This window comes from Emydura macquarii, unplaced genomic scaffold (genome assembly GCF_026122565.2).
Source record: "Emydura macquarii macquarii isolate MOO-44397 ecotype Brisbane River unplaced genomic scaffold, CSIRO-AGI_Emac_v2 contig_1253, whole genome shotgun sequence".
Taxonomy (NCBI): domain Eukaryota; kingdom Metazoa; phylum Chordata; order Testudines; family Chelidae; genus Emydura; species Emydura macquarii.
In genome coordinates this window covers 60401814-60427979 of record NW_027131390.1, presented here as the reverse complement: position 1 = coordinate 60427979, position 26166 = coordinate 60401814, and the positions used below count along the sequence as shown (strand labels likewise).

The 26166-nt window shown below is 41.1% G+C and overlaps 1 protein-coding gene across 1 annotated transcript in view; it reads right to left on the bottom strand.

The window, feature by feature from the left end:
* DNAH7 (dynein axonemal heavy chain 7) overlaps positions 1-26166 on the bottom strand; it is a 261259-nt gene that overhangs the window by 194441 nt on the left and 40652 nt on the right. Inside the window, exons 9-14 of the mRNA XM_067548990.1 lie at positions 25849-25968; positions 23335-23518; positions 22063-22242; positions 19974-20249; positions 1557-1684; positions 1203-1281 (exon numbers count right to left, since the gene is read on the bottom strand). Of these exons, the coding sequence (XP_067405091.1) occupies positions 1203-1281; positions 1557-1684; positions 19974-20249; positions 22063-22242; positions 23335-23518; positions 25849-25968 (967 nt within the window). The remainder of the gene's footprint in view (positions 1-1202; positions 1282-1556; positions 1685-19973; positions 20250-22062; positions 22243-23334; positions 23519-25848; positions 25969-26166) is intronic.

Below are 26166 nucleotides of genomic sequence, written 5' to 3'. Positions count from 1 at the left end.
TGGTAGGATTGCATCGTGCTGCATGTATGGGATGATGAGCAGAACTTTCAGTTGTGCAAAGCCATCTTTCTGGAATTGTGTGCGTAGATGCGCAGGCTCCTTGATTTTAGCATAGCACTGCTGCATCTCCCTTTCATGTCCCTTCTCCTGCATGCCACTAGCAATCAGCCTGTAAGTATAAAAGTTTCTATGGCTAAGATGAAGCTGCGACTGCGCAGCATCTTCTCCCCATCAACCCAGCAGATCCAACAGCTCCAGCGTACTCCATGTGGGAGGGCATCTGCTGCAGAATGCCAGCATGGTCAGATAGGAAGATGCTGTCTGAACTGTGCTCTCCGAGCAAACAGGAAGAGGGATTTTAAAAATTCCCAGGCCTTTAAATGGGGGAGGGGTGCATACTTGTGTACCTTCAGGGCAGCGGAGTTCAAACTGCTAACCAGAGCAGTCAAGATGGACATTGTGGGACACCTCCTGGAGGTCAATTAGGACAACATAACCAAGCGCAGTGTCTACACCGATGTTGCATCACTCTAACTACATGGCAAAAAGCCCTATGCCTCTCGATGAAGTGGTTTTATTATGTCAGCATAGCAAGGGAGTTACATCAGTGGAAGGAGCATTCAGTGTGTGCACCTCCACTGTTTTGTCGACAAAAGTCAGCTTTTGTCAACAAAACTGTGTAGTGTAGGCAAGACCTAACTTATAGACTCATAGACTATAAGGTCAGAAAGGACCATCATGATCATCTAGTCTGACCTCCTGCAAATTGCAAGCCACAAAACCTCGCCCACCCACTCCTGTAAAAGACCCATAATCTCTGGCTGAATTAATGAAGTCCTCAAATCATGATTTAAAGACTTCAAGTTACAGAGAATCCACCATTTACACTAGTTTAAGCCTGCGAGTGAACTGTGCCCCATGCTACAGAGAAAGGCGAAAAACCCCCAGGATCTCTGCCAGTCTGACCAGGGGGAAAACTCCTTCCTGAGCCAAAATACAGTAATCAGTTAGACTCTAACAAGACCCACCAGCCAGACACCTGGGAATTCTCTGTAGTAACTCAGAGCCCTCCCCAAGTAGTGTCCCATCAGGGCCATAAGCGAGGCAACTTGGTTACACTTACACTGTCACTGTGTATCAAACAGCAGATCAAGACATTGTTAATTATACAATGCTTGTAGTATATAAGAAGAAACGTGTACCTTAAGTTCCATTAACTCCTGTGTATTGGATGGAGTGGTAAGAGCTTTCTCGGCTATCTTCTCAAATTCATCACATAACCTGAAATATAGAAAAGAGAGACAAAGTCTGATGCGTGTGTCTATACATGTAATGTGCTTCTCTGCCCAAATATACAACTAAGGGCAAAAAATCATTACTTAATTTTTCATTCAGTCTTTACTTACACAAACTACAAATAACATATTTTAACATCTCTGTGCAGTGTAGACAATAGTAAAATTTGAGATTAAAGATACTTTTCAAATGTTTAAAAAATTTAGCACCGGAAACAAAACAATGTACATTTATTTGTGCAATTTTAATTTGAGATTTACCTCAGGTTTATATCTTGATGATCTTTGAACATTTTGGCAACAATTTTTCCACAAACTGCATCTGCTCGCTTTGCCAAAGCCCTAATCAATTCATCACAGTGCAGCTCAAACATTCCTAGACGAATGTACTAGAACACAAATGTAAAAATTAACATACTTGACACACAATATATGAAAGAACAATAAATTATCCTAAATAGCAGTATTCACAATGCTGTCTTTGTTGATCTGTTAAAATCTTACAGTACCCATTTTTAATTCATGAAGAGTACATAAGATGCGGAGGTCTTGGCACTCTCTTCAGTAAGAAATTACTAGTCTTTTGCTTATGGCACAGGGAAAAGATTGTTAGCAAGAGATGCCTATCACCATGAGGGCAGTTCCTGTATGTCTCTTCACTGATGTCTCTAGTAGCAAGGGTTTTGATTTGATTTAAATTTTGTTCTCATTTACAATAGTATAAATCCAGAATAACTCCACTGACTTCGAGTAGTAATATAAGTGAGAGGAGAATCAGGTCCTAAGTGTCCACTCCCTACACACACACTAGTTGTCAAATACATCTGTGGTGTAATTCCATTAACTTCAATGGAGTTACACTTCAAATGAATTTGGCCCAGGAGTTCACACATTTGTGCACTTCACTAGGGAGTATTTAGAGACATCTATTGTAGCACTTTATTCAACCTGAGTTCAAATGTTGCTAGAATTAACTCTCCAAGTCCAATTCCTCTATAACTAAAATAGCCAAATATGAAGTTACTTACCTGTACAGTAACTCGAGTCCTTTGAGAAGTCTTGTTCAATATGCACATTCCACTAATGGGATGTGCTTTGAGTTCAGAATCTTTGAGCCATCATTGTCTGTATGGCCTGAAAGTCCCTTTGGTCCACATCGAGGGCATATAAGGGCAGAATCTGCTAATTCCCACTTAATTTCCTCTCCACCACAGAATCCCAGGAGTCCGAGGTAGAGGAGATGGAGGGTGAGTGGTGAAATGTGCAAATGGACAACACATTTCGAAGAACTAAGTTACCTTACAGGTAAATAACTTCTCATTTTCCTTTGGGTGATTGTCCACATATACATTCCACTAATGGTTTCTCCCCAGCAGTGAACCTGTGCAATGCAGGTGGGAACTCAGCGTTTTTAGAAAAACAAACATTGCAGCACCACTTTGCTAAACACAGTATCTGACCTGGAGACTTCGGTTAAGGGCACAGACTCATGACCACCACTGAGCTCAAGATGATATGGACCAGGTCAAGGGCCACCTGCAAGCTGTTTTTGGCCACCACAGAGTCACAGAGTTCAAGGCCAGAAGGGACCACTAGATCATCCAGTCTGACCACCAGTACATTACAGGCCACCAACAGCAATCAGGACCACATACTAAACCCAGCAACTGAAATGAGACCAAAGCATTTAAGCCCATGTGAGGCTAGACTATTATATGCCACAGGGAGAGAACAGGCAGGACCAAGGTGCACCAGTTCTCAAGGCTCCCACAATGACAGTGAATCATTAAGTGAGATATATCCAGATAATCCTGGCAAGTGACCCACACCAACATGCTTCAAAGGAAGTCATTACCAATCTGACCTGAGGGAAAATTCCTTCCCGACCACACAGATAGCAATCAATTAAGCATGTAAGCAAGAACCAGCCAGCCAAGCACCTGAAAGAAAAAATGTTTCGTGCCACCTTAGAGCCCTGGTCCACCCTACCCAATGACCCATCTATAGCCATGGCCATCTCTGATGTTTCAGAGAAAGGAGTTTTAAAAAAAAAACCCTCCAGAATACACTGGGGGGGAATCCCTTCCTGATCCCTGGCTGAGACACTGAAGCACGAGCTTTAGGAAAATAAGGCACAAACCAGAAAGGAGCTCCAGAGCTGTTGAGCCCTGCCCCCTACCATCACAAGGAAACCCATCATACGTTTACACTCATAAATTTCTTCTGTTCTCTCTTAAAACTAATTAGTTTTTTTGCCCTCACAACTGCTATTAGGAAGCTGTTCCAGAACCTGTCCTCTCAGATGGTTAGAAACGTTTTTCTATTTTCCAGCCTGAATTTGTTGATTGCCAGTTTATATCCATTTGTTTTTGTGCCAACATTGTCCTTTAGCTTTAATAGCTCTTCCTTTTCCCTAGTATTTACCCCCAATGTAGTGGTCCACTGACTTTTTACCTTGCACTCTTCCTTATCCCCGTCCATACCTTCCTCCCCCACCAGCCGCGGTTGGGAGCTGGGGCGGGAGCAATCGGGGGCCGGAGTCATGGCCAGGCTGGGAGCCAGAAGCTGAGGCTGGGGCCAGAGCTGGGGTGGGTCTGTGGCTGGGAGCAAAACTGCAGGTGGGCTGTGGTCCGAGCTCCAGGTTGGGGTCAGGGCAGGGGCCATGGTTGGGCTGGCAGCAGAGTCACAGCCAGGCATCAGCAACCAAAACCAGGGCCAGAAGCAGGGCCGTGGCTCGGAGCCATGGCCAGAAGCAGAGCTGGAGGCAGAGCCGGACTGGCTGGCACTCCCTCCCTGCCCCGTGTGATCACTGGCCCGAGCCCCACCGTGCCCCTTCCCCCCAAACTTCCTCTGCGTCCTCCTCTTTCTTGAACATGGGTGACAAGAAAAAAACACAGTATTGCAAGTGTGGTCTTATCAGTATCTTGTACAATGGCATTAATACTTCTGGAAATGCCTTGCTGAATACATCCTTGGAATGTGAATACATTCACAGCTCTATCACGTTGGTGGCTCACAGCCATCTTATGATTGACCACACAACCAGGTCTCTCTCCTCCTCTGTGCTTTCAACTGATAAGTCCACAGCTTGTAGAAGAAAGTCTTATTATTAGACCCTAAGTGCAGACATGACCTTGCACTTTGTGCTTTTGAATTTCATCCCATTTCTATCACTATAGTTTTCAAGGTCATCCAAAGCTTTCTGTATAATATTCTGATCTTCCTCTGTACTGATGATGTCCCCCAACTTTGTATCATTGGTAAATTTCATAAGCACACTCCTACTTTTTGTGCCAAGATCATTAATAAAAATATTGAATAAGATTGGTTCCAAGACCAATCCTTCAGGAACACCATTATTAACCTCCCCACAGTCTGATAATTCACCTTTCAGACAACCCTTTGTCCTCTCCTCTTTAGCCAATTCCATATCCACCTTACAATGCTTGTATTGATCCCCTCCCTCCCTAATTTAACTAATTTCCCATGTGCCACTGTGTCAAGTGCTTTACTGAAGTCCAGCTATTGTACTTCAATTTGACATGATCTACCTTTCATAAACCCATGTTGCATTACACCCATTTACCATTTATCTCTATGAATGTAATTAATCTTTCCTTCACAAATTGTTTTAAATCCTGGCATACTACTGAGGTCAAACTAATCGGTCTGTAATTGTCCAGATCACTTTATTTCCCTTACTTAAATATAGGTATGATATTAGCTATTCTCCAATAACATGGTACTGCCCCCAAATAGAGAGATTTATTAAAAATCCTTGCTACTGGACTAGTCCAGCTACAGGGTGTCTATTGAGCATATCCAAAACTACCGTACCCAATTTCAGAAATTTTTGGGTGTGGAGTTCCAATTGTGCATCTACCTATCAACAACGACCCAGACACAATTCACTCCTACTCACTCCCAATACATTTTTTTAAAGAAATATCTCCCTATTAGGCATGTGGGTTATACTATCACATCCTGGAACAGGCCCTACTATTATTAGTAGCCTTCATTCTCCAATCTATATCTGGGAAGTCAAAATCTCCCATTATGACACAAGTCCCAAAAGTATTTCTCTCTCTTATAATATTAAAGCAATCATGGCAGAAACTCTGGGAGCAATCTCCTCCCTTACATCAGGAGGAAGTTTGTCAGGAAAGAAAGAGAGAATGGGTCGTGGATCCAGAAATCATACCTGGCCAATAAACCTGGGAATTGGCTGCTTGGAATTATAAACTTGCTGATAAATAAGCTTTTCAGTCAAAGTTTCCTGTTCTTTTGGTGTGGACATATATTGCTTCAATTTTTCAATGGCTGTTGTAATTAACAACATGGAAGGCACAAGGTTGGTATAAAAGAATTCAGCTCATTTAGGTGGAACTCAATATTTCTTATCCAGCTTCTGGGGGTGGGAACCACTGTGTCCATGATAGTCTCGTTGACTGGTAGGGCTGAGATAGATTGCAGGATGTCCACTCATTTATGAGTTGGTCCTTGAATTGACTCCATTAGGATCTGCAGAGCTTCCACCACACTCTTAAGGAGCTCTTGGAAGCACTTAAAGTTATCCCTCTATAGGGCACTAGATAGAACTACAGCCTAAACAATGGGAGTAAATGGGAGAGTCACTGGTCCTAAGAGATCTCTATGGGTACCACTCCTCTGGTTCTTCCTCAGACACAGCCTGAAGTTGGATCAGAAGAGGCTCCAGTGCAGCCAGGGTGGCTGAGCACAACAGGAGAGGTAACTTAGGGTAATGAGGTTTGTCCTAATAGTTTGCACTGTTCTGAGCAGACCAAGGTCCTCAGTAGGGCCATATTGCATAAATGGGCATGTTTCCAGTGGTCATGATGTTGGGAACCATGGCCCAAATCCTTGGATGTCCCAGTGTCTGTTACAAGGATAAATGTCTGGATCTCCTATATGAAGGTGAGGCACGTGGAGATCCTCTGGATGAGGCTAAGGAAAAGGCATATTCTATCTCCATGGGAGGGGCAGGAGCCTGCAGCGTGGGTGGCGTTTATTGAAGTATCTGGTGCCATACAGGAGGTGAACCTCAGCACTGACAACTAGACAAAGGGTCAATAGCAGGGTAAATTCTGGTTCTGCAATAACACTAAGCTAATGGTGCCATGACCCTTAACAGTACCACCTGGTCTGGTAACATAGCTAGTCAAAGTGGTGCCAGATATTCCTCTGACATTACTGATGTTCATGAAAGGTTGTGAATGCTACCCTAGAATGTTGTGTGAAGACCTGTAGTATCAGAGCAGTCTTCAATGGGACTGGTGCATTTGGGGTCAGCTGTTGCTGGTGCTAAGCTCCTAATGGAGAGGGGGAGCCTTTGGTGCTGATGTAAATGTTCCCAACATCTGTGTTTTAGTACCAGCTGTTCAGTGCCAGCATGAGATTAAGTGCTTCTCTACATGGTGTGGCAATGCGTACTACGGCTGTGATTTCTAAAGCACACTAATGGATAGTGCACTGTAGCAGGGTAGTTTGCCCCTTAGGCGCTAGAGGGCTTGGGCTGGCCAACCATGATTACAGAATGAGCCACACCTAAGAGAGATCAGAATGACTGCTTTATAAAGTAAGAAGGATGGCATGCTCAGGGATTAGAGACTGCTAGGAGTGAGCGGTTCTAACAGAGAGTCCTGGGAGTTAGGACTGAGACTCCAGCCAGATAGGGTCTGAGAGTGGCCTGCCAAAACAGGAAATGCCCCAGACAAGAAGGCCTGGGAGAAGGAAGAGAAAACTTTGATTGTGTAGACTTCTGGATGGACTTGAAAACTTGATTTTGAATGCTTGTTAATTTAATAAAGCACAACATGAGAAGAGGTAGGAATAGACAAAACTGTTTTCTGAGTTTCTTGAACAGTCCAAGAGGGAAAAGTGAGATAGGTTGATGCTGTGGTTCCCCCAAGACCTCTTCCGCCCGGCTCCCCAAAAACGGTTTGACTCCAGTCTCATCACTCAGGTTCCTTTATCTGGCATAAAGCAGAGCTACGCTGAGTTGATCAGACTCAAACATAGAGTGTGGTTACAGGGCATAACACACATCCAAAATTACACAGCAAATCTCTTCCTTTATATACATTTATACATGATACTTACTTTACTACATATTGCATCACGTTTTGGAATTGGCTTGGTCACTTTGTAGGACCCAATCTCTGTACAGCAAACTTTGTCTATGTATGACTTAATCTTTACCTCCTTTTATGTTCTAGGTTTATCTTATCCATTGTTATCTTGTCCATTGTAAATGGTTCCCTGGGTGCTCCCCCTTAATTTAGCTGGTACAGACATTCTGTTTCCAGCCTGCTGATCCATTTACCTCCCTAATCCTGTCTTCCAAGAAATGTGGCCTCATTCATGAACAAATACTCACGTCAAACCAGGCCTACATCTGTCTGTAGCATGGTCGTAGGCCATAAGGGGGCATCCAGGAGGCAACTGGCCTGGTTACATGCGCTAATTGGTCTGTGTTAAGACCCCACTGGTTCACACTACAAGTTCCCTAGTGCACTTTAACATGTGCACCAGCAGGGTCTACATGGACCAATTAGTGCACAACATACTAGTACACTTTAAAAATCCCACCCCTGAAGTGCACATTGCTGTAGACAAGCCCCAAGCTTCAGCAGGTATTCTACCTTGTCTTTAAGTCTCAAAGGATGACTAGTCCTGAAGGAAAGACTTTTGCCTCAAAGAGACCTTGGTGGGAGATCTCCCTCTTGGGTTGATGCTTTTCTGCTGGTGGACTTTTAGAGATTTTTATCTGAGCTGATAATTGGGCTGACAATGACAAGACTCTGTGGGTTAGCAAGCCTATGCTCATACTCATCAGTTCTGAGGGCTCACATACAGGAGACTCTGGAGATCTCAGGTCAGAAGCTGGTCTTATAGACTTGCTCATATCTATAAGTGAGCTTCCCTGTCCTTTCTGGTTCTCAAACTGAAGGATTTGTAGATAGCAAATTTTCCAAGAATGTACAGTTCCCGTAAACATCATTTACAGGCATTGCTCCCTTGCATCACAGGCAATATTTAAATCTGAGGGACCTAAAGAGACCATCCCTAAGTCTGAGGACTAAGTCAGAAAAACTGAAAAATAAAGGCTTCCCAATAAGCAATAAAGCTAGCTAGCTTACTAAGAGCATCTACCTGAACTGCACTGAGTTAAACGACTAAAAGGGGGTTGCTAGCACTGAACATGAACAGGGCACCGCTCTATCTAGAAACCAAGAGGCAATGAGCAAAACTGAGTTGAGGTTGGCACGAGATACCCTTACACAGCTTCAGTACAGAGCATGAGGACTCTCAGGGTGCAAGAATGCCATACAAACACTGCTGGCCAAAAGTTTCCTGAAGCACATGTTCACCATTAATGGAACAAACATATGGACAATCATTGTTAGAAGTACAGTTTTCATTAGCTGCATTCAGGAAAACTCAAATCTGTTATAAACTTTCAGTGCACTATCTTTTTATGCTTGCACATCTTAAATTGTAATTACACACACACAAAACTATGTTAAAAGAATGTCATTTACTGACTCTCCCTCCATCCACGATCCAAAGAGATTGGATTCTTTCTGTGTGTTATACAAGGGCTTGCTGAGAAGAGGACTTACCATGGAGATTGATGCTTACGAGGGTTGTTCTGTCAATTCAACTGATTAACAGCTGAATAACAACTGATTTTCAGCATTAGTACTGACTTTGTCCATGTTAACTTACTTCAGTTCCCTTTGCACCAATAGAATTACTCCCCTAAATGTGGGGAGAATTAGGTGGCAAAGGCTGACTGGAGAAGAGATTTGTTCCAATAGAATTGGGAGGCACAGCACAGAGGCACAGCTTCTCTGTATAGATAAGCTTAGCCGACACGGATATTTCAAAACTAGAGGCTTTAGGGCCCCCACAAATGGGAGAATGTAAAGAAAATTCCTAAACAGAAATTCACATAATGGAAGTGTTCTATTAAATCTTGTCCTTTTCCTGCCAATGCAGAAGAGAGGGTTACTCACCCTGTGTAATAACTGAGATTCTTCGAGATGAGTATCCCTGTGGGTGCTTCACTTCAGGCGTCCCTGTGCCTTTGATTGGAGAATTTCAACAGCAATGCTCATCTGGTTTGTGCACATGCTGTCCCCATCTTGCACCACTGTTGGCACTTATCTAGCATGCATGACCAGACACCCCTCCCCCAGTTTCTTCTTTACCAAGGAGTCTGGAAATTGAACTCTGAAGTAGAGAGGATGAGGGCGGAGAGTGGAGCACCCATAGAGGCACCGTGAGTAACCTTCTTTCTTTCTTTCTTCAGGGTGTCCCTGTGGGTGCTCCACTTCAGATGACTGTCAGACAGTGCCTCTCATTGGACGGATGGGGCTTTGCAGTTGCATGCATAAGTGATGATAGGACTGTAAGACGTAGCAATGCATCTGATCTTGAACACTGGTCGATTGCATAATGTTTTGTGAAAGTGCATGTGGATGCCCAAGTGGCTGCTCTACATATGGCCATGCTCGGTACGTTGTTTAGGAAGGCTACTGAAGTTGTTAGGGATCTGGTAGAGTGAGTTCAGATCGCCAATAGGGCTTGCTGGTCCTTCTATTGGTAGCAGAGGTGGATGCAACTAGAAATCCATTTAGATAGTCTCGGCTTGAAAATAGCTGAATTTTTAGAGTGGTCCAAAGTGGAAATGAAAAGTCTCTGTGATTTTCTGAAGGGCTTAATTCTGTCAAGGTAGAACACTAAGGCATGCCTGACGTCTAAGGTATGTAATACTGAGTCCTCCCATGAGGTTTAGTGAAGAATGATGGAAAATGAATTGGCTGGTTTATGTGGAAGGAAGAAGATACTTTAGGTAGAAATCTGGGTTGAGATCTTAGCGTGACCTTGTCCTTAAAAAAGGTGGTGTAAGGTGGGTGTGTCATGAGGGCCCCTAACTCTCCCACTTGGCTGGCTGGCTAATGAATGCCACCTTCATCAGTAGATGTGTCAGAAAGCATGTTGCTACAAGTTTGAATGGGGGCCCAGTGATGCTATGTAGCACTAAGTTCAAATCCCAAGTTGGGGTAAGTACGCATACTTTGAGGTAAACATTTGTGAAACTCTTAAGGAAACGTTTGGTGATTGGATGGGCAAATATCAATGTCCCATTGACCTTGGGGTGGAAAGCGGTCATAGCCGCGAGGTGTACTTTGATTGAGCTAAGAGATAGTCCAGATGTCTATAGTCCCAATATGTATTCCAGTACCAAGGGTAAGGGGGCAGAAATGGACCTGGTTTATTTATTTTAGCACCATATGTTGAATCTCTTCCATTTATGCAGGTAAGTATCATGTGTGGTTGTCCTTCTGCTGTTTAGTAATATGTCCTTCACCTGTTCCAAATATGTTAATTCATCGTGATGGAACCATATAGGACCCATGCTTTCAGATGAAGCCTCTCCAGGTTCGGGTGGTAAACCTATCTGGCATCCTGCGACAAAAGGTTCAGCAGAAGTGGAACAATGTGCAGTGTATACCATCATCTGTGACAAGTACGAGTACCAAGTTGTCTGGGCCATGTGGGGGCTACCAAGATGACTTTGTTTTGTTGATTCACATTTTGCATATAACCCTCAATAACAGGAGGAATCAGGGGAATTGAGTATAGCAGAGGTACATCCCACTTGAGGAAGAAGGCATCCCTCAGGAATTGAGGCCCCAACCCTGCTCTCAAACAGAATTCTGGACATTTGCAGTTCTGGGATGTCACAAACAGGTCGATGGACAGGTGACCCCAGTGTTTGAATATGTTCTGTAGGACTATGTTGTATAGTTCCCACTTGTGATCCTGAGAAAATTCTCCGCTCATTGTGTCCAGTGTAGTGTTTTGACAACCTGGGAGGGACAAGGCTGATATGCTGATATCGTGCCAGATACACCAGTTCCATAGTTTCATGGCTTTGGTTCATAGGGAGTGTGACCTTGCTCCCTCCCTGCCGATTTATGTAAAACATGCAAGCAATGTTGTCCGTCATTACCCTTATAGTCTCATTCCTGATCAAGGGCAGGAAGTGCAAACACACGTAGCGAACCACGCACAGTTCCAGGAGATTTATGTTGAACATTGTCTCAGAGGGAGACCACCTGCCCTGAATTGTGTGGTGTTGTAGATAGGCTCCCCAACCCATCAGGGAGACATTGGTTGTGAGAATCAATGAAGGAGGAGTCTGTCTGTAAGGGACTCCCATGCACATGTTGTAGGATTGGGTCCACCAGCGTAAAGAATTCTTGACTTTGTTCAGCATTGGGAATCACTTGTTTAGGCTATGTTTGTGTGGTATATAGATGGTTCTTAACCAGCCCTGAATGCAGTGCATGAGAAGAGGTGTGTGTTATACCACAAATGTGATTGCCACCATATGGCCTAATAGTTGTAGGATATGTGTGGACTGTCCAGTACTGAGGAGATCAGATTGATTATGGTGATGAATCTGTTTGGTGGTAGTGATGCTTTGGCCTCCAGAGAGTCAAGATGGTCTCTGATGAAGTTCTTTTTCTGTATGGGTGTCAAGGTTGATTTTTACATGTTTAGTTGTAATCCCAGCCACGAAAAGAAGGCGATTGTCCTGTGAGTAATGTTGAGGGCATCAGCTCAGGTTGGAACTTTTAATAGACAATTGTCCATATAGGGAAATATTATTATCCTCTACCTGTGAAGGTGCGCCGCCACTACTGCAAGGATCTTGGAGAACAACCATGATGCTGTTGAAAAAAACGAAATGTAGAACTTTGTATTGGTAATGTTCTGTTCCCAGAGTAAATCTGAGGAACCTCCTGTGAGCAGGATGTATAGTTACATGAAAATAGGTATCTTGGAGGTTGAGGGCTAAAAACCAGGCCCCCTGTTCCAATGCTGGTATTATCATTACTAGTGTGACTATTCTGAGCCGTTGGATATTTACAAATTTGTTTTATGAGGTCTAGAATAGACCGCCATATTCTTTTTCTGGGTTAAGATGTAGTTGGAATAAAAGCCCTCTGTGTTGTAGTGGTACCTGTTCCACAGCACCCAGATGTAGTTTACTTCTTGCCGTAGAAGGTGTTTGTGAGAAGGGTCCCTGAAGAGGGATGGGGAGGTTGGGTGGGGAGAGGGAATGGAGGTAAATTGTATCGAGTAACCTGTGTGGATTATTTTTAAGACCCATTTGTCCATGGTGATGGATTTCCATGCTGAATAGAAAGGGTTCAAACAGTGTTCAAAATGGGGAATGGTTGGTGATGGTGTCAGCACTGATGAATGGGGAAGGTCACTTGAGCCTTTGACTAAACTCTCAAAATCATGGTTTTGCTGCGGGTTGCTGGAATGCCAATGATTAAGGCACAGGCGATCGATGCTTTGGAGGTCTCTGTCTCTGCCATTGTGTATCATAGTGTCTCTGTTGTTGTATATATGCGGTGGATCTTGTGCACTGGGAGGAATAACATTTACCCTTTTTTTTTCTCGATGCAGATATCTATATATAATTATAGCGGCAGTGGAGTGTGCTGCCGAGTCTGCCATGTCTAGGGATGTCTGTAAGGCAGTTCTAGATAGAAAATGACCCTCAGTTATGATGGTTTTGATTTGGTCCCTTTTGTCTTCTGGGATGTAAATCAATAAAATCTGAGAGTTTGGAATAGTTTGCATGGTCATATTTAGTCATCAATGCAAAGTAATTGGTAACCTGAAATTGCAGAGTGACTGATGAGTAGGCCTTGCATCCAAAGAGATCTAATAATTTCCACTCCTTGTTGTATGGCATGGATTTGAATTGGTGTTGTCTCCCACACTGATAAACTGTGTCAACAACTAAAGAGTTTGATGTGAGATGAGAAAATAAAAAATCCATCCCTTCTGAGAGGACATAATACTTTTTATCCGCTCTCTTGCAAGTGGGCAATATTTTTACCAGGTCTGTCATATGTTTTTGGCTGGCTCCATAAGTGTTTCATTTATTGGAGGTGTTATTTTTGATGATGATGAAGTTTATAGAATGTCCAGTAATTTATGTTGGGACTCTGGAATGTCCTATAGTGGGATCTCTAGGGAATCTGCAATTCTCTTGAAGAGCTCCTGGAAATATCTGAAGCTGTCAGCAGCTGTGGGTGGTGGGGCATTATAGCTTAATCTGGGGAAGAGGAGGAAATGTTGGCTGGTGGTGTCATTTCCTGTTCCAGGGCCTCCTGTTCCTCAAAACTTTCCTTAGGGGACTCTGATGGTGTAGCCACTGAGAGTGGTGGGGGAGATCTAATCTTTTCCCTACAGGAACTCGGTGGCCTGGGGTATTGTCTCCTGTATGCTGCCCAGGGACCCCAACAAGGCCACTGTGTGGAAAATGGCATAGGTGGTGGCATCTATAGGTGGCCATACCGGGTCTGGGTGTCAATCCTGAGATTTAGGACTGTAGGTGGGCCTAAGGTTGCAGCAGTTTGGATGACAGAGGAGTGGGGTGATGAAAAAACACCCTCCTCTTCATTATCTTCTTCCTCGCTAGAAAACGGAAGGGCTAGAGGTGAAGTGGGTTGATACAGTACCATGCATATCAGAAATACTAGGTGCTGAGGAATGGAGATTCCAGTGTTAATAAGACAAATAGATCTTTGTGCTACAGGAAATGGTGCAGTGCCGAAGAGGTCAGTGTCGATGACACTGGTGCAGTTGTGGGCATTGTGTGCCAATATTTGAGTGCTCTGCGCTATTGTAGCAGGTGGTGGTACCATAGCCTGCAGGGAGCATCTCAGTGCTGCGTCTTTGGGCGGTTCCGCTGGTGCCGTAGTGGAGGAGGTAGGCTTCTGTTTGCCTCTTGACTCCAAGCCTGCCTGCTTGGAGTCACTGACTTTCATGTTACGCACAGTACCGGAGGATCATGGTGCCTCATATGTACTCAGCCACAGTGCAGTTGGTACCAAGGATACAGAATGAGACGGAGACCGTTTCTTTTTCGGTGGCTCTTTCAGGAGAGAAGTAGACGCTCTTTTCCTCATTACCTTTTTGGATGAGTGAGACTTCCTCTGTAAAGAGAGAGTGAAGTCTCTGGAGATTGCTGTCCAGAGGGGGGTCTGCTGGCTAGAGTTGGATGTCGGGCACAGAGACTTCTCCATACGCATAAGTTTCAGATGCAGGTCTCCGTCCTTCCTGGTGCGAACCTTTAAGTTGTTGGTGGGAAAACACTTTTGTTGGATATGTGTCTCACCTAAGCACCAGATGCACTGAGAGTGTCTATCCGATACTGGGATTGCCTTCCAGCAGGAAAGGCAATGTTTGAATCCCTGGGAATCAGGCATGGATCAACCTACGACGGTTCAGCCCTAAGGATGAACGCGAACTATTCTAAGGGGTAGAAAAAAATATGCATTAATTTTTAATTTTGTTTTGTTTTGTTTTTTTGATGAAAAAATAAATGGGGAAAGAAAAGGGTAAGTAAATCTAACTAGTGTACTAAAACTAAAGAGCTACTTAAGCACTAAATAAAGCTATCGGTTTTCACACTGCTGGGAGCTCTGTCTCAAGCCGAGGACAGTTGAGAAAGAACTGAGGGGGATCTGGTCGCACATGTTAGATAGCTGCTGACAGCGGCACAAGATGGGGATGAGGCATGCACAACCTAAATGAGCACTGCTGCTGAAATTCTACGATCAAAGGCACAGGGATGCACCATCACCTGAAGCGGAGCACCCACAGGGATACTCCTCGAAGAAGAACAGTTTCCTACAGTATATTCTTTAGTGTGCTGTACAATTAAGTTTTAATGGACCTTCCATCACTTTCCTTGAAGGAGTTTCTACATTTAGATAAATATCATTAAGGGACTAATCCTGCTGTCATTGAAGTTTATGGCAAAACTCTGATTGAATGCAAAGGAAGCAGTAAGGCCCTGTATGTGAAGCAGGAAACTTTACACTCATTCAGAAATATACATAAAGAATGCTTATTTACTTTACAGTAACAGTACAGATGTATTGTCCACATGGATCTCATTCTGGTGTGCATACACCCATGCGTGTGAGATCAGATTATTTTGGGCAGTGGTGTTTGTTGGGTTTGCACCTGAGCCCTCATCCTTCCTGCCCTTTCCACATCCAAAAGTATAAAGGGCAGACAGGGCCCAAATGTCCCTCAGTTCCTTCACCAATATAGAATCCCAATGACATACAATTAGTAGAGGCAAAAAAGGAGGACAGGTTATGGGTTCCATATGGATAATACATCTCAAAGAATGACATTTACTGTTTTGTCTTCAGGTAATTGTCCATAGGGGCCCCATTTCTAGTGACAAGCAAGCAGTTACTTCTGTGCTTGGAGAAGGGTGCTACGAATTCTATTTAAACAAAAGAGTGCAGGACAGCTCTACCAAGCCGACACCTGATCTGGAAATCTCATCTAAGGAATAGTGCTAAGTGAAAATATGAACCAATCCACATATGGCTGCCGTGCATATTTCTGAAATAGGGATGCTTCTTAAGGAAGCAATACAGGATACCTGAGCTCTAATGGAATGGGCTGTACTGTGCATAGATGGATTTAAGCTGGGTAATTGTAGCAGGATTTTATAAAGTTATATACACATTTAGACAGACATTCATATAGGCTAATCCTTAACCCTGTCTGCAAAAGTCACAAAATCTAGGGAAGTTCCTGAAAGGCCTTAGTCTATTAAGATAATATGATAGTGCCCCCATCAGAAACTCACTGCCAAAGGGTGTGTTGATGTACCCAATGATGCTAGATCTAAGTGCAAGATCTGGATGTGATTCTGTGAGACTATGTCAGGCAGAGCAGGTAATGTGACTGGGGGCTGCAGTGTCAGATCAGATTAGATCCAGAACTGTCTGGTCCATGCTGGGGCTATCATGCTCATCAAACCTCTGTCTTATCTCAGTTTCCTCAGGATTCCTGAGGAATTGGCAAGAAAGTGTACATCAGTCCAGCATCCAAGAGATGAGCAAGACCTCTGATCTGGTAGAGATTTCTGAATTCCTGGCAGTTACAGAGGCACTGATGTAATATGATGACAAATACACCAAATCCAAAGACAAATGGCCTTCTGACGGAGTGGAGATGACCTTGCTTTCTCATCTGTTGAGACAGATGGCTGTAATGATGTCTGTCAGCACTTGGACTGTGGATCACTGGAGTGAGGGAAGACACATCAGGCAGATGGCTCTGAGATCCAGAAAATGTGCAAATGAGGTTCTTGTGAAGACTATATGCCCTGAGTCTAAAAGAGTTCCCCGTTCTTAAGTGGAAACGTGTCACCTAAGTCTTGGTTGGCAGAGTGAGGAAAAATGTACTCCCCTCTACTAACCCAAAGTGGATCTTTCCATGAGTTTAATATGGAGAGGACTTCTTGCAGAACCATCACCTGCTTGTCCATGAGATGCTTGCTTGACAAATTCATTGATTTCAATCACTCTTCACTTCAACTTGCACTTCAACCACTAGTCATGGATCACTGGTGAAGTCTGGCAAACTGTATCATTTAGACACAGGAAGTCATGTAATCCATAAGTGTGAACCATGCTCTTACTAATGCTTTGGTAAGCCTGGGTGTGGTTGACAAGTTCCATTATAGTTTGGGAGCTTTTTTATAGGAGATAAGTCCTTGCTGACTCAGAATCTAACATGGCTCCTATAAATTCTATGGTATGTGTAGGAGTGAATGTGGATTTTTCTGGGTTTATTTTGAGGCCAAGAGTAGCAAAAAGCCTTTGGATAACACAGATCGAACTGGTCACCTGATGGAATGATTTCCCCTTAGATAAGTCAATGGTCAAGATACAGGTAGATCTGCATACCTTACCAAATAAGCTGCAACTGCAGCTGGGTGAAAACCAGCAGCACTACAGAAAGACCAAAGGGCAGGGCACCATATTGGTAATGAGTCTCCCCTACCCAGAATTTGAGGTCTTTCCTGTGTATTGGGTATATGAAGAGATGGAAATAAGTGTTCTGAAGGTCAAGAGCTGCAAACCAGTCTTGAGGCTCCAAATGACTTGTTAGATTAGAGTTGGGGTATAAAAACCTAGAGAGTACAAGATAGCCTAGAGCCTTTAACAAATGGAGGGCTCTGTCAGCCTCAGAGTTTAAAAGAGCTCACAACCCTCAAAGGGAAGATCCTCTATAATTATTTGAACTTCCTAGGGTATCCTAGTTGACTGGAACTGGGTGGATCTTTGCATCGCTACAGAAGTGGCCATGGCATATGCAGCAGTGTCAGAAGCTTGCAGGGCAACCTGCAGGAAGTTCAATCTGCTACCCCTTGAGCATGGTCTCTGAGGAGTGATCCTGAAAAATACAAGTACTCTAAGTCCTTGGGAAGGACCTGGTATGTTTATCCACTCGTTTGGATGTGGCCATTATTAATATTGGAGTCTACTACATTTCCTTTACAGACTCCTTCAATCTCTCTTTAATAGGCATAGCAAGTCTATCAGACATGAAATGGTGCAGAATGTCTAGCAGCTTGTAAGACTTCTCTGACTACGCCCAAAAGGATGTCAGGGATCTCAGCCATGCATTTCATCAACTCTTGGAATGCCTTAAAGTTGTCTGCTGAACAAGACTTGGAAGGATTCACTGCCTCAGGGGAGGGGGGAATGAAATTGCAGCTGGGATCAATCATTCCTCCATGTCTGCCTGTTGATTGTCATCACATGCCTCTTGTTTTTTTAGGATCTGACACTCCACCAACTGTCCTGCTTGGAAAGGTCTATACTGCTTCTTAGGGGAAGGGAATCTAACACTATAAGGCAGTGACAATTAATGCTGTCTGTGGAAATAGAACTGCATACCACAGGGTGCCTAGTAGGACCATAATTGATAATTATATGGATGGATCCAGAGGAGGATACCACAAGAGCCTGTTCCTTATGAGACTCATGCCTTTTACTGCTCAGAGAACAGTATCTTGAGTTCCTCCCTAATTCCTAAGGTGACACCCATGGAAGGGAAAGGAGGTGAGCAGGAGATGATTCCCTACTATGTAAAGATGAGAAGAGGAAAAGGAGTACATCTTTCCCAGTGGGGAGACTATCCTTTCTGGCATGTCAGGGTGCCCCCATGTCCCTTCTACCTGGCATGGGGGGAACTGGTATAGCTGTTACAGCTCCTGCATGCGGTACTGTGCTGATGACAGCAGCAGAGGGAAGCTCTACACATGGTGTGCTGGGTACAACTGTGAACCATGGTGTTAGGTACTAGCGTGCTGGATTCTGAGGGGTGCCAAGGTACTGGATACAGGAGTGCTGGGTACTGGAGAGTGAGTGTCAGAGGAAACATGGTCTGTACATTTAGCTGGTATCGCAGGCGCTCGCTTCAGAGTCAGAATTGAGGCACCAGAAGGACCCATTTTAGGCCCCAGGCTAACCTTTGACTGAGGAGCATGAAATAAATCTAACACATTAACTCTTCCAGAGGGGTAGCCGTGTTAGTCTGTATACAGCAAAAGCAACGAGAGTTCTGTGGCACTTTAAAGACTAAAAAATTTAATATTTGCAGGCATAAGCTTTCGAGAGACTTCAGCTCTCTTCTTCAGATGCAGTAATACAGAAAATAGAAAACAGATGCCTCTGTGTTACCTATTTTCTGTATTACTGCATCTGAAGAAGAGAGCTGAAGTCTCTCGAAAGCTTATGCCTGCAAATATTAAATTTGTTAGTCTTTAAAGTTCCACAGAACTCTTGTTAAATTAACTCTTGTGTCTCACTTTCATAGGCATAGGAGAGGGTGAACTATGTCTCAGTTCTGAAGGAGGACTTAGCTGCTCTGCAGTTTCATAATCTGACACCTTCTTTGACAAGTGAACTTGACAGCTCAAAGTTGAGCCGCAGCTCATAGAAGCACTCAGGTATGAAGCATGCTCAGGCCTGTTAGAGACTTTTCCTCCAAATCTGATGAGGCCTTCACTGAACGCTCCAGGAGGAGTAGTTTAAGCCAGGGTCTCTCACCTTCCGAGTTCTTTTCAAAAAGGAACAACAAATTGAACATATATTGGTGATATGCCCTTCCCCAAGGCAAAAAAAAGCACCTCTAATGTCTCCTATTCAGTGGAATAGCAGCATCACAAAAGGAGCAAGTTTTGAACCACTTCACTTCAGCCACAGAGACTAGATCCCAGTACTGGGGAAGTCCCTAACACTAAGAAATTTGTTTGTTCGAAATCTTTTTTTTAAAGCCAATAGGTGTAAAAATAATCATAAAAACTAACAACTATACTATCTAATCTAAAATACTAACTCATTATATATAGAAGAGATTTAAGTCAAGCAGTGTGCAAAAGAAGCAGACACTGCCACAGCCATGGGCAGTTAGAAGGAACTGAAGGACAGTTGGAGCCTCTCTACCCTTTATGTCCTCACATGAAAGAGAATGCATTAGGGGATTCAGGCTGAAGGAGTGGCCCCAATGGACACCGCTGGCCAAAATCCAATCACACATGCACGAGGTACATGTACACCAGAAGTCGGATCCATGTGGACAATTTCTCAAAGAAGAACCAGCTTCTTCTAGAAAACTGATGAGCTCCAACTCACTTTAAATACTGCTAATAATTATAAACTATGATAAACAGCATACCCAGTACAAAATTATCTTTAAAATAAATTCAGTCTTTTTATGAAAATCAATATAATTTACCTTCCTAGAAGTGTACTGTATTTCCTCACTGAGATTTTGGTACTTGACAGCTTCTCCTGTTATTTCTTCAAAGGTATGTTCCTCTGACAGGAACTGATCAATATCCTCTTCAGCTTGTTTGTTTATCAAGAAGCTGTACTTATCATACAGTTTGAGATGCTCCATAGGTGCAATGCTTTCTTTGACAATCTCTTCTTTGATCCTTCTCTTATGCTCATCCAGGATCTCATCGAGGATAATAGGTTTCAAATTAGTGGATTTGGACTTGCTTTCCGGCTTTGGAAAAACACATTGTTTCTGTAACTGGTTTTACTATGTTTACCTCATGAACAATAAAAATTAAACAAAATAATCAATTAAATTTTACATAATCATGAAACTTTCTAAACTGAATTTTGTTACGTAGGTCTTGTCCAAACAACAGTTAGTTTGTGGCAAAATGGAGTATAATTCTACAGAATTCCAGCGTGCTTCACACTAAATATCTATATGGATCTTGCTGCTGTGCACTAAAAGTTCCCTAGTGCACTCTGACCTATTGCCAAAGGACAGTTAGTTTGCTGCACCCCAGCTTACCATGCGCTAACTGTTCACCTACACATGCCCAAAGATATTCCTGCTGTATGCAGGGCTGTTTTAAGACCTTTGTAGGCCCTAGGCACACTTGCCTTCGTAGACCCCCCCAGCTGAAATAACTAATTTGATTTTAAGCTATTAATAAATAGTTTTTCAAATTTAAAAAAAAAAATTATATATATAAAAAAAATTTCATAGGCCCTGAAAGTTTCGTAGGCATTAGGCACTTTGTCTATTGTGCCTAATGGATAATACGGCCCTGACTGTATGGCTACTCAAATTCAGCATCCAACTCCTTTCTGTTCTAGCTTAAAAAATGGCAGTCTGAAAAGTCTCACTGGCTAACAAGAATATAGAAATATATCATTCAGATATTGTTAGAGAATGTCAATGTGCTATTTAAAATAAATAAATAAAAGATGTTCATTGCTATTTCAATTTAATCTATATTAATTTCATTTTATCAGTACAGTCACAACTTCAGTCCAGTTAGTCTTGCTATCAACTAATGTACCTGTGAAGTTCAAATTAAACTGACCAACTTCTCAAGCTTGGAGGCACACTATTTATATTCATTCAAAAAAAACCAAAAACAAATAAATAATCTTAATTTTATCCTTTTCCAACATTCATTCTAAAAATGAAAGGAATTATATTTGGCACAGTCAGCCTCCTACTAAGATGATTACCTGTTTGAAAGACATATTATTGTTTTATTTGTTTGTCACCTGATAGCTCATTGGGCAGAAACCTGGTTCAGGAAAGTATAACTATTCAGAATAGTGCTTAAACATGTGTTTAACTTTAGGTATACTGACAATACATTGAAGGCCATACTGTCTCACTATTTCCCAAGCTCCACTATCACAGTCTCTGGGAACAATCAGAGAGAGGAATAAGCAAAAAATATCAAAAGGCAACTCCATTCACCTTTGCCATGAATTACACCCTTAAATGGTAAGTAAGATGCAATTTGGAATCAAGTTGGTGAAAACTAATTAAAATAACATTTTATGATTTTGTTTAGTATTTCTTAGCATGGGTAGTTTTGCCATTTGGGCTATTATTTTAATTTGCTTCATAATGTTTAGATGATTAAAACAATTTTAGCTTAGTGAATTCCTTAAAAGAGATACTTTTATCCTCTATTAGTAATAATCAGTTCAAAAGAATGTATATTTAACACTAGACTATCCTCTACATTACCAAAAAAATTAAGGCAGTTTTCGTAACACTAAGGTCAGAAATGTTTTAAGATATACAAATGCATTACCTGTTTTCTGCTGTATAATATATTTACAAAAAATTGGATTTTTTTAAAGAGAATAGTTTAAATATCTTAGATTAATAAGGTTAGAATTGTTTCAAGTGTCCCACAATGTGCTAAAAAAACATTATTATACTACTGTGAAAGATATAAAAGGAGAATTATTAATCAAATTACCTATGATCTAAATCTAGTAACAACATAGAGAGAAAACAAAAATAAAGTTATAAAATAGTAATTTCTTACCCATTTAGAATACAATTTGGTCTCCACTCTTGGCACAAGATTGATAGCTTTAATCATAACATTATAAATATTCAGAAATATAACTTCATAATCATTAAACTCAGGTTCAAACCTAATACAGTCATTGTCAAGGATCAGTCTCATTATGAAACCTGAATGCTCATAGGCTCGAACAGACTTCTAACAAAACAGAATAAAATATATTAGTTACCTCAGCTCATATAGGAAAAAACATAGAAACATTATTTCAAAACTATTACAGCTTAAGCACTGAAATCCTTAAGGGCGCTAATTGCAAATGATATGCTTTACATAAGATAATCATGATAAAGATTGCATGTGCAAACAGCAAGTAAGCCTCTGATAAAATTTACATAAAATTGACCTTCATTAAGACTACATTCAACATGTTTTTTTTCAATGTGTGGAAGGGGTGTATACTATATGTATTACCCCAAAACAGACCTCTATAAAGTTGGTTGCACAAGTCAAGGTTGTAGCAGCTTTACATTATTAGCACTCATGCACATAACACCACATGCAAGGTCAGATTCTGCTCTCAGTTGCACAATATTAATCCATTTAATTGAATAAAGCTACTGCAGATATACACTGGAATAATGAAAGCAAAATCTGATCCACAAAAACTAACGTGAGAGGCATTATGGTGGTAAAATTTGCACCACAGAGCACTAGATTACTGTATTTTGTCCTGTGGTGGGGCTTCCAAGGAACCCAAACATGGGATCTTTAATACTGTATTAATCCCTGATAAAGAATTTCACTTAATGAATGAGCAGACAAAATACAGGAATAGTGGAGAGCTGGATTAGGCACAAATTGTGAAGGAACAAGAGCATCAGGCCAACTCCACAGCCTGCTTCCCTGACACTCTATGGAAGCATTCTCTGGAAATGCAGTCCATGCAGATTTGAAGGCAAGGCTGGGATCCGTCAGGGAACAAATACATTTCACAAGTTTTGGATGCACATCAATGTCTTCCAGTTTTAAATCTAATTGACTACAACTACAAATTATATTTTTGGATTGATTAGACCCAAAACATATTCATATTTTCCTTTTCACTTGACAAAAATAAAGATGCTTTGTAGTATATTTCTCTGATATCTTAAAAGAGAGTAGCTTGCCATCACAGTTTTTAAGACTTCTTTTTGATAAATCTTTTCAGAAAAAATAAATTAAACATGTAAAAAGTCATTTTATGTACATGGACTAGCAACGCTGCCTTATTAGTATCTAACCCTTACTTACCGGAGGCTGTACAATTAAATCTGTGAAGTCCTGCATTGAAACCAAGGCTAAGCTTTGCAGCTGTCGAGTCATTAAAGTAGCAGCACAGTCGAAGAAAGATTCTAATTTGGCACTGCTGGCATTAGTGGGCACCTGCTTTCTTTTATTACCTTGGTAATAGATATTTTGCACTTCTGGAAACCACCTTGAAAGAACAGAAGAGGGTTTTTTTTTTTAAGTGATTAGAATGAACAAACCCGGGTTTTAAAATAAATTTTATATTATATATATTTTTTCATAAAGTCATAAGACACTGCAGTATACCTGGGCAACTATAGTTTAACTCAACTGATGTCATATGTCTGAGTGACTTTAACAAACAGGAATATTTACCTGAAATGCTATCTGCTATTACAGAGTCAAATTTAAAACATAAAATGTCAGAGCTAAGTTTGCTATCTCATTCTAGTCTTTTATTTCTCAGGCAAAAAGGAACAGAAGTGTTGCAGAGGCAACACACTCAGTCCCTGGAAGAAATAAAGTTCCTTATGTCATTCATGAGTGACCTCAGTAGGTATTAATAAGAACATGGACAGAGATCTGAAGGGAATTCTGTCCAACTGTTGTTGGCCATGATATGGAACCTTATGAATAGGGAAACATAAAGCACAAACACAAAAGAGTCGGTAACTTGAGGTTCTGCCAAAGATGTAGAGGAACCCTCTCCAAAATATGGGTGGAATATATGTGACTCTAGCACAGTAAAACCAATATGTAACACTGAACTCTTTGTAAAGCATAACATTTAAAGCTGATGACATAAACTCTATTTTCGTTGTAAAGACAAAGGTAAGAAACTCCTCGCTGTGGAATGTGCCAATAAACATCTAACACTTCAAATAACAAAAATGAAATATTCAAGTATGGGGAAAGTTGACAGAGTTTCTTTATACAGGTAAAATCTAATATGGTATCAAAATAGTAATGAATGATTGCAGGAAGCAAAAAAGCAGACATATTATAGAATGGTCAACAATCTGGAGTACACAAACAATATAGCCACAAAGTGAGATTTTAAAAAATGACAAAGTAATTTTGGGTGCCACAACTGAAACCCCATAAGGAGATTCATTTCCTGAAAGTGCGGAGTTCCACCTCTCTGAAAACCAGGTTCTTTATAGTGTCTCAAGTTGAACACCTAAAAATTATGGTATCCAAAATTTTTGCTAATTTTTAAAATCCTGGCCATAATCTCAAGTGTCTGTAGGTCTTCAGGTTTTTGTAAATATAATATTCTTTAGATGATTTTTTACTGTAACAACTATAGAGCTGAATGTGTAAATAATGAAAGAACAAATTCAACATCATCTTCAGAGATAGTGCCACTAATGCTACAATATGTTAATCTGAGTTATAGGCCTCCTATATTTTTATTTGAATCTAATCAAGAGTAACATGGTTAGGGTCTGATTCTGCTGCCAAAAAAGTCAATGGGAAAACTCCCTTTGAGCTCAATAGGAGCTTTACTGAATAGAAACTTTTAAATGCAGACTACAGATTTTTATTTTAATTTGTCACAATTTATTTACTAGGCAGTGATAGTAGGTATATCTTTTCCTTTCCTAATCTTGCAGTTCTTCAGTATTCAAAACTCTTGACTTAAAAGGAAGCTACAAGCATAGAACAAAGACAGAACTGGGCCCACTGAAGTGTCTTGCAAGAATAATATTGCCAAATTGCTCAGTAAAACTTAAATTGCAAATCAAAGCAAACAAAACACTAAAAAATAGGTCTTCATTAAGTTAAAATTCCTAAACAATAAATTATACTTGTTTTGGCCCTGATCCTTCTGTGGGACAGCACAGACTGCTACATTACAAGATTAGGGCCTTATACAGGAGGGGTTCTAGAGATGAAACTAAAGGCTATGGAACTATAGTTTTTCATCTATACTCAGACAGTATAAGCAAGGTTGCTTCTGGAGATCTATGAGTTAGATTTGTAGTACCGGAATAATATGTGGCTAATGTGAATTGGTATTATCTCATACAATCTTCAAAACAACGTTTTTATGACAACAAACCAAAAACATAGGCATTTTAAGTGGATCCAGTGTGTTAAAAGTGTACAGTCTTCACAGAATGACAACCAAAATAAGTGAGCAAAGTAGACCATTTCAAACTTAAAGCACAGTTTCTCATCATTGTCTAAAATCCAGAATAAACATTACTGCATAAATCAGTATGACATACTTAACACTTATACAGCTCTTTTCATTATATATCTCAAAGCATTTTGCAAAGGAGAGTCAACATCATTATCCATGGTTTACACAACTGGAAATTAAAACAGAACAACAATTATATTGTCATCTCTTTCTTTTATATGTACAATTAAAATGTATCATCATTCTTTCTCCGTCCCCCCAAAAAACAAAAGAGCAAATCAACAAAAAAAAACTTCCAAAGATATAAAGAGCAGATGTTAAAGATTTCTCTCTGTGCAACTTGAACATAAAGATATATTTGATCATACTTTTTAAGCAGAATATCTTTGGCAGATTCCATGTGCTTCAGGGCAATATTCTGAAAGAATGAGAGTTCCATTGCTTCCTGACGACTGTGAAATGGTTCTTTATCAACTAAGCGTAAATTTCTGTAAGAATCATAAAATGAATGTTTTAGGTATATACACTGTTCACTTTGTATTTGTTTCCTTGAGTTATTGTTTGTAAAAGGAAAATTACCAAATTATATAATTAAAAATTATAACCTATTTCTTTAGTTTGAATTTAAAAATTATGTCACATCCATTGTTTTAATTAAAATAGCAAGTTGCTGTAAGATATTTGCT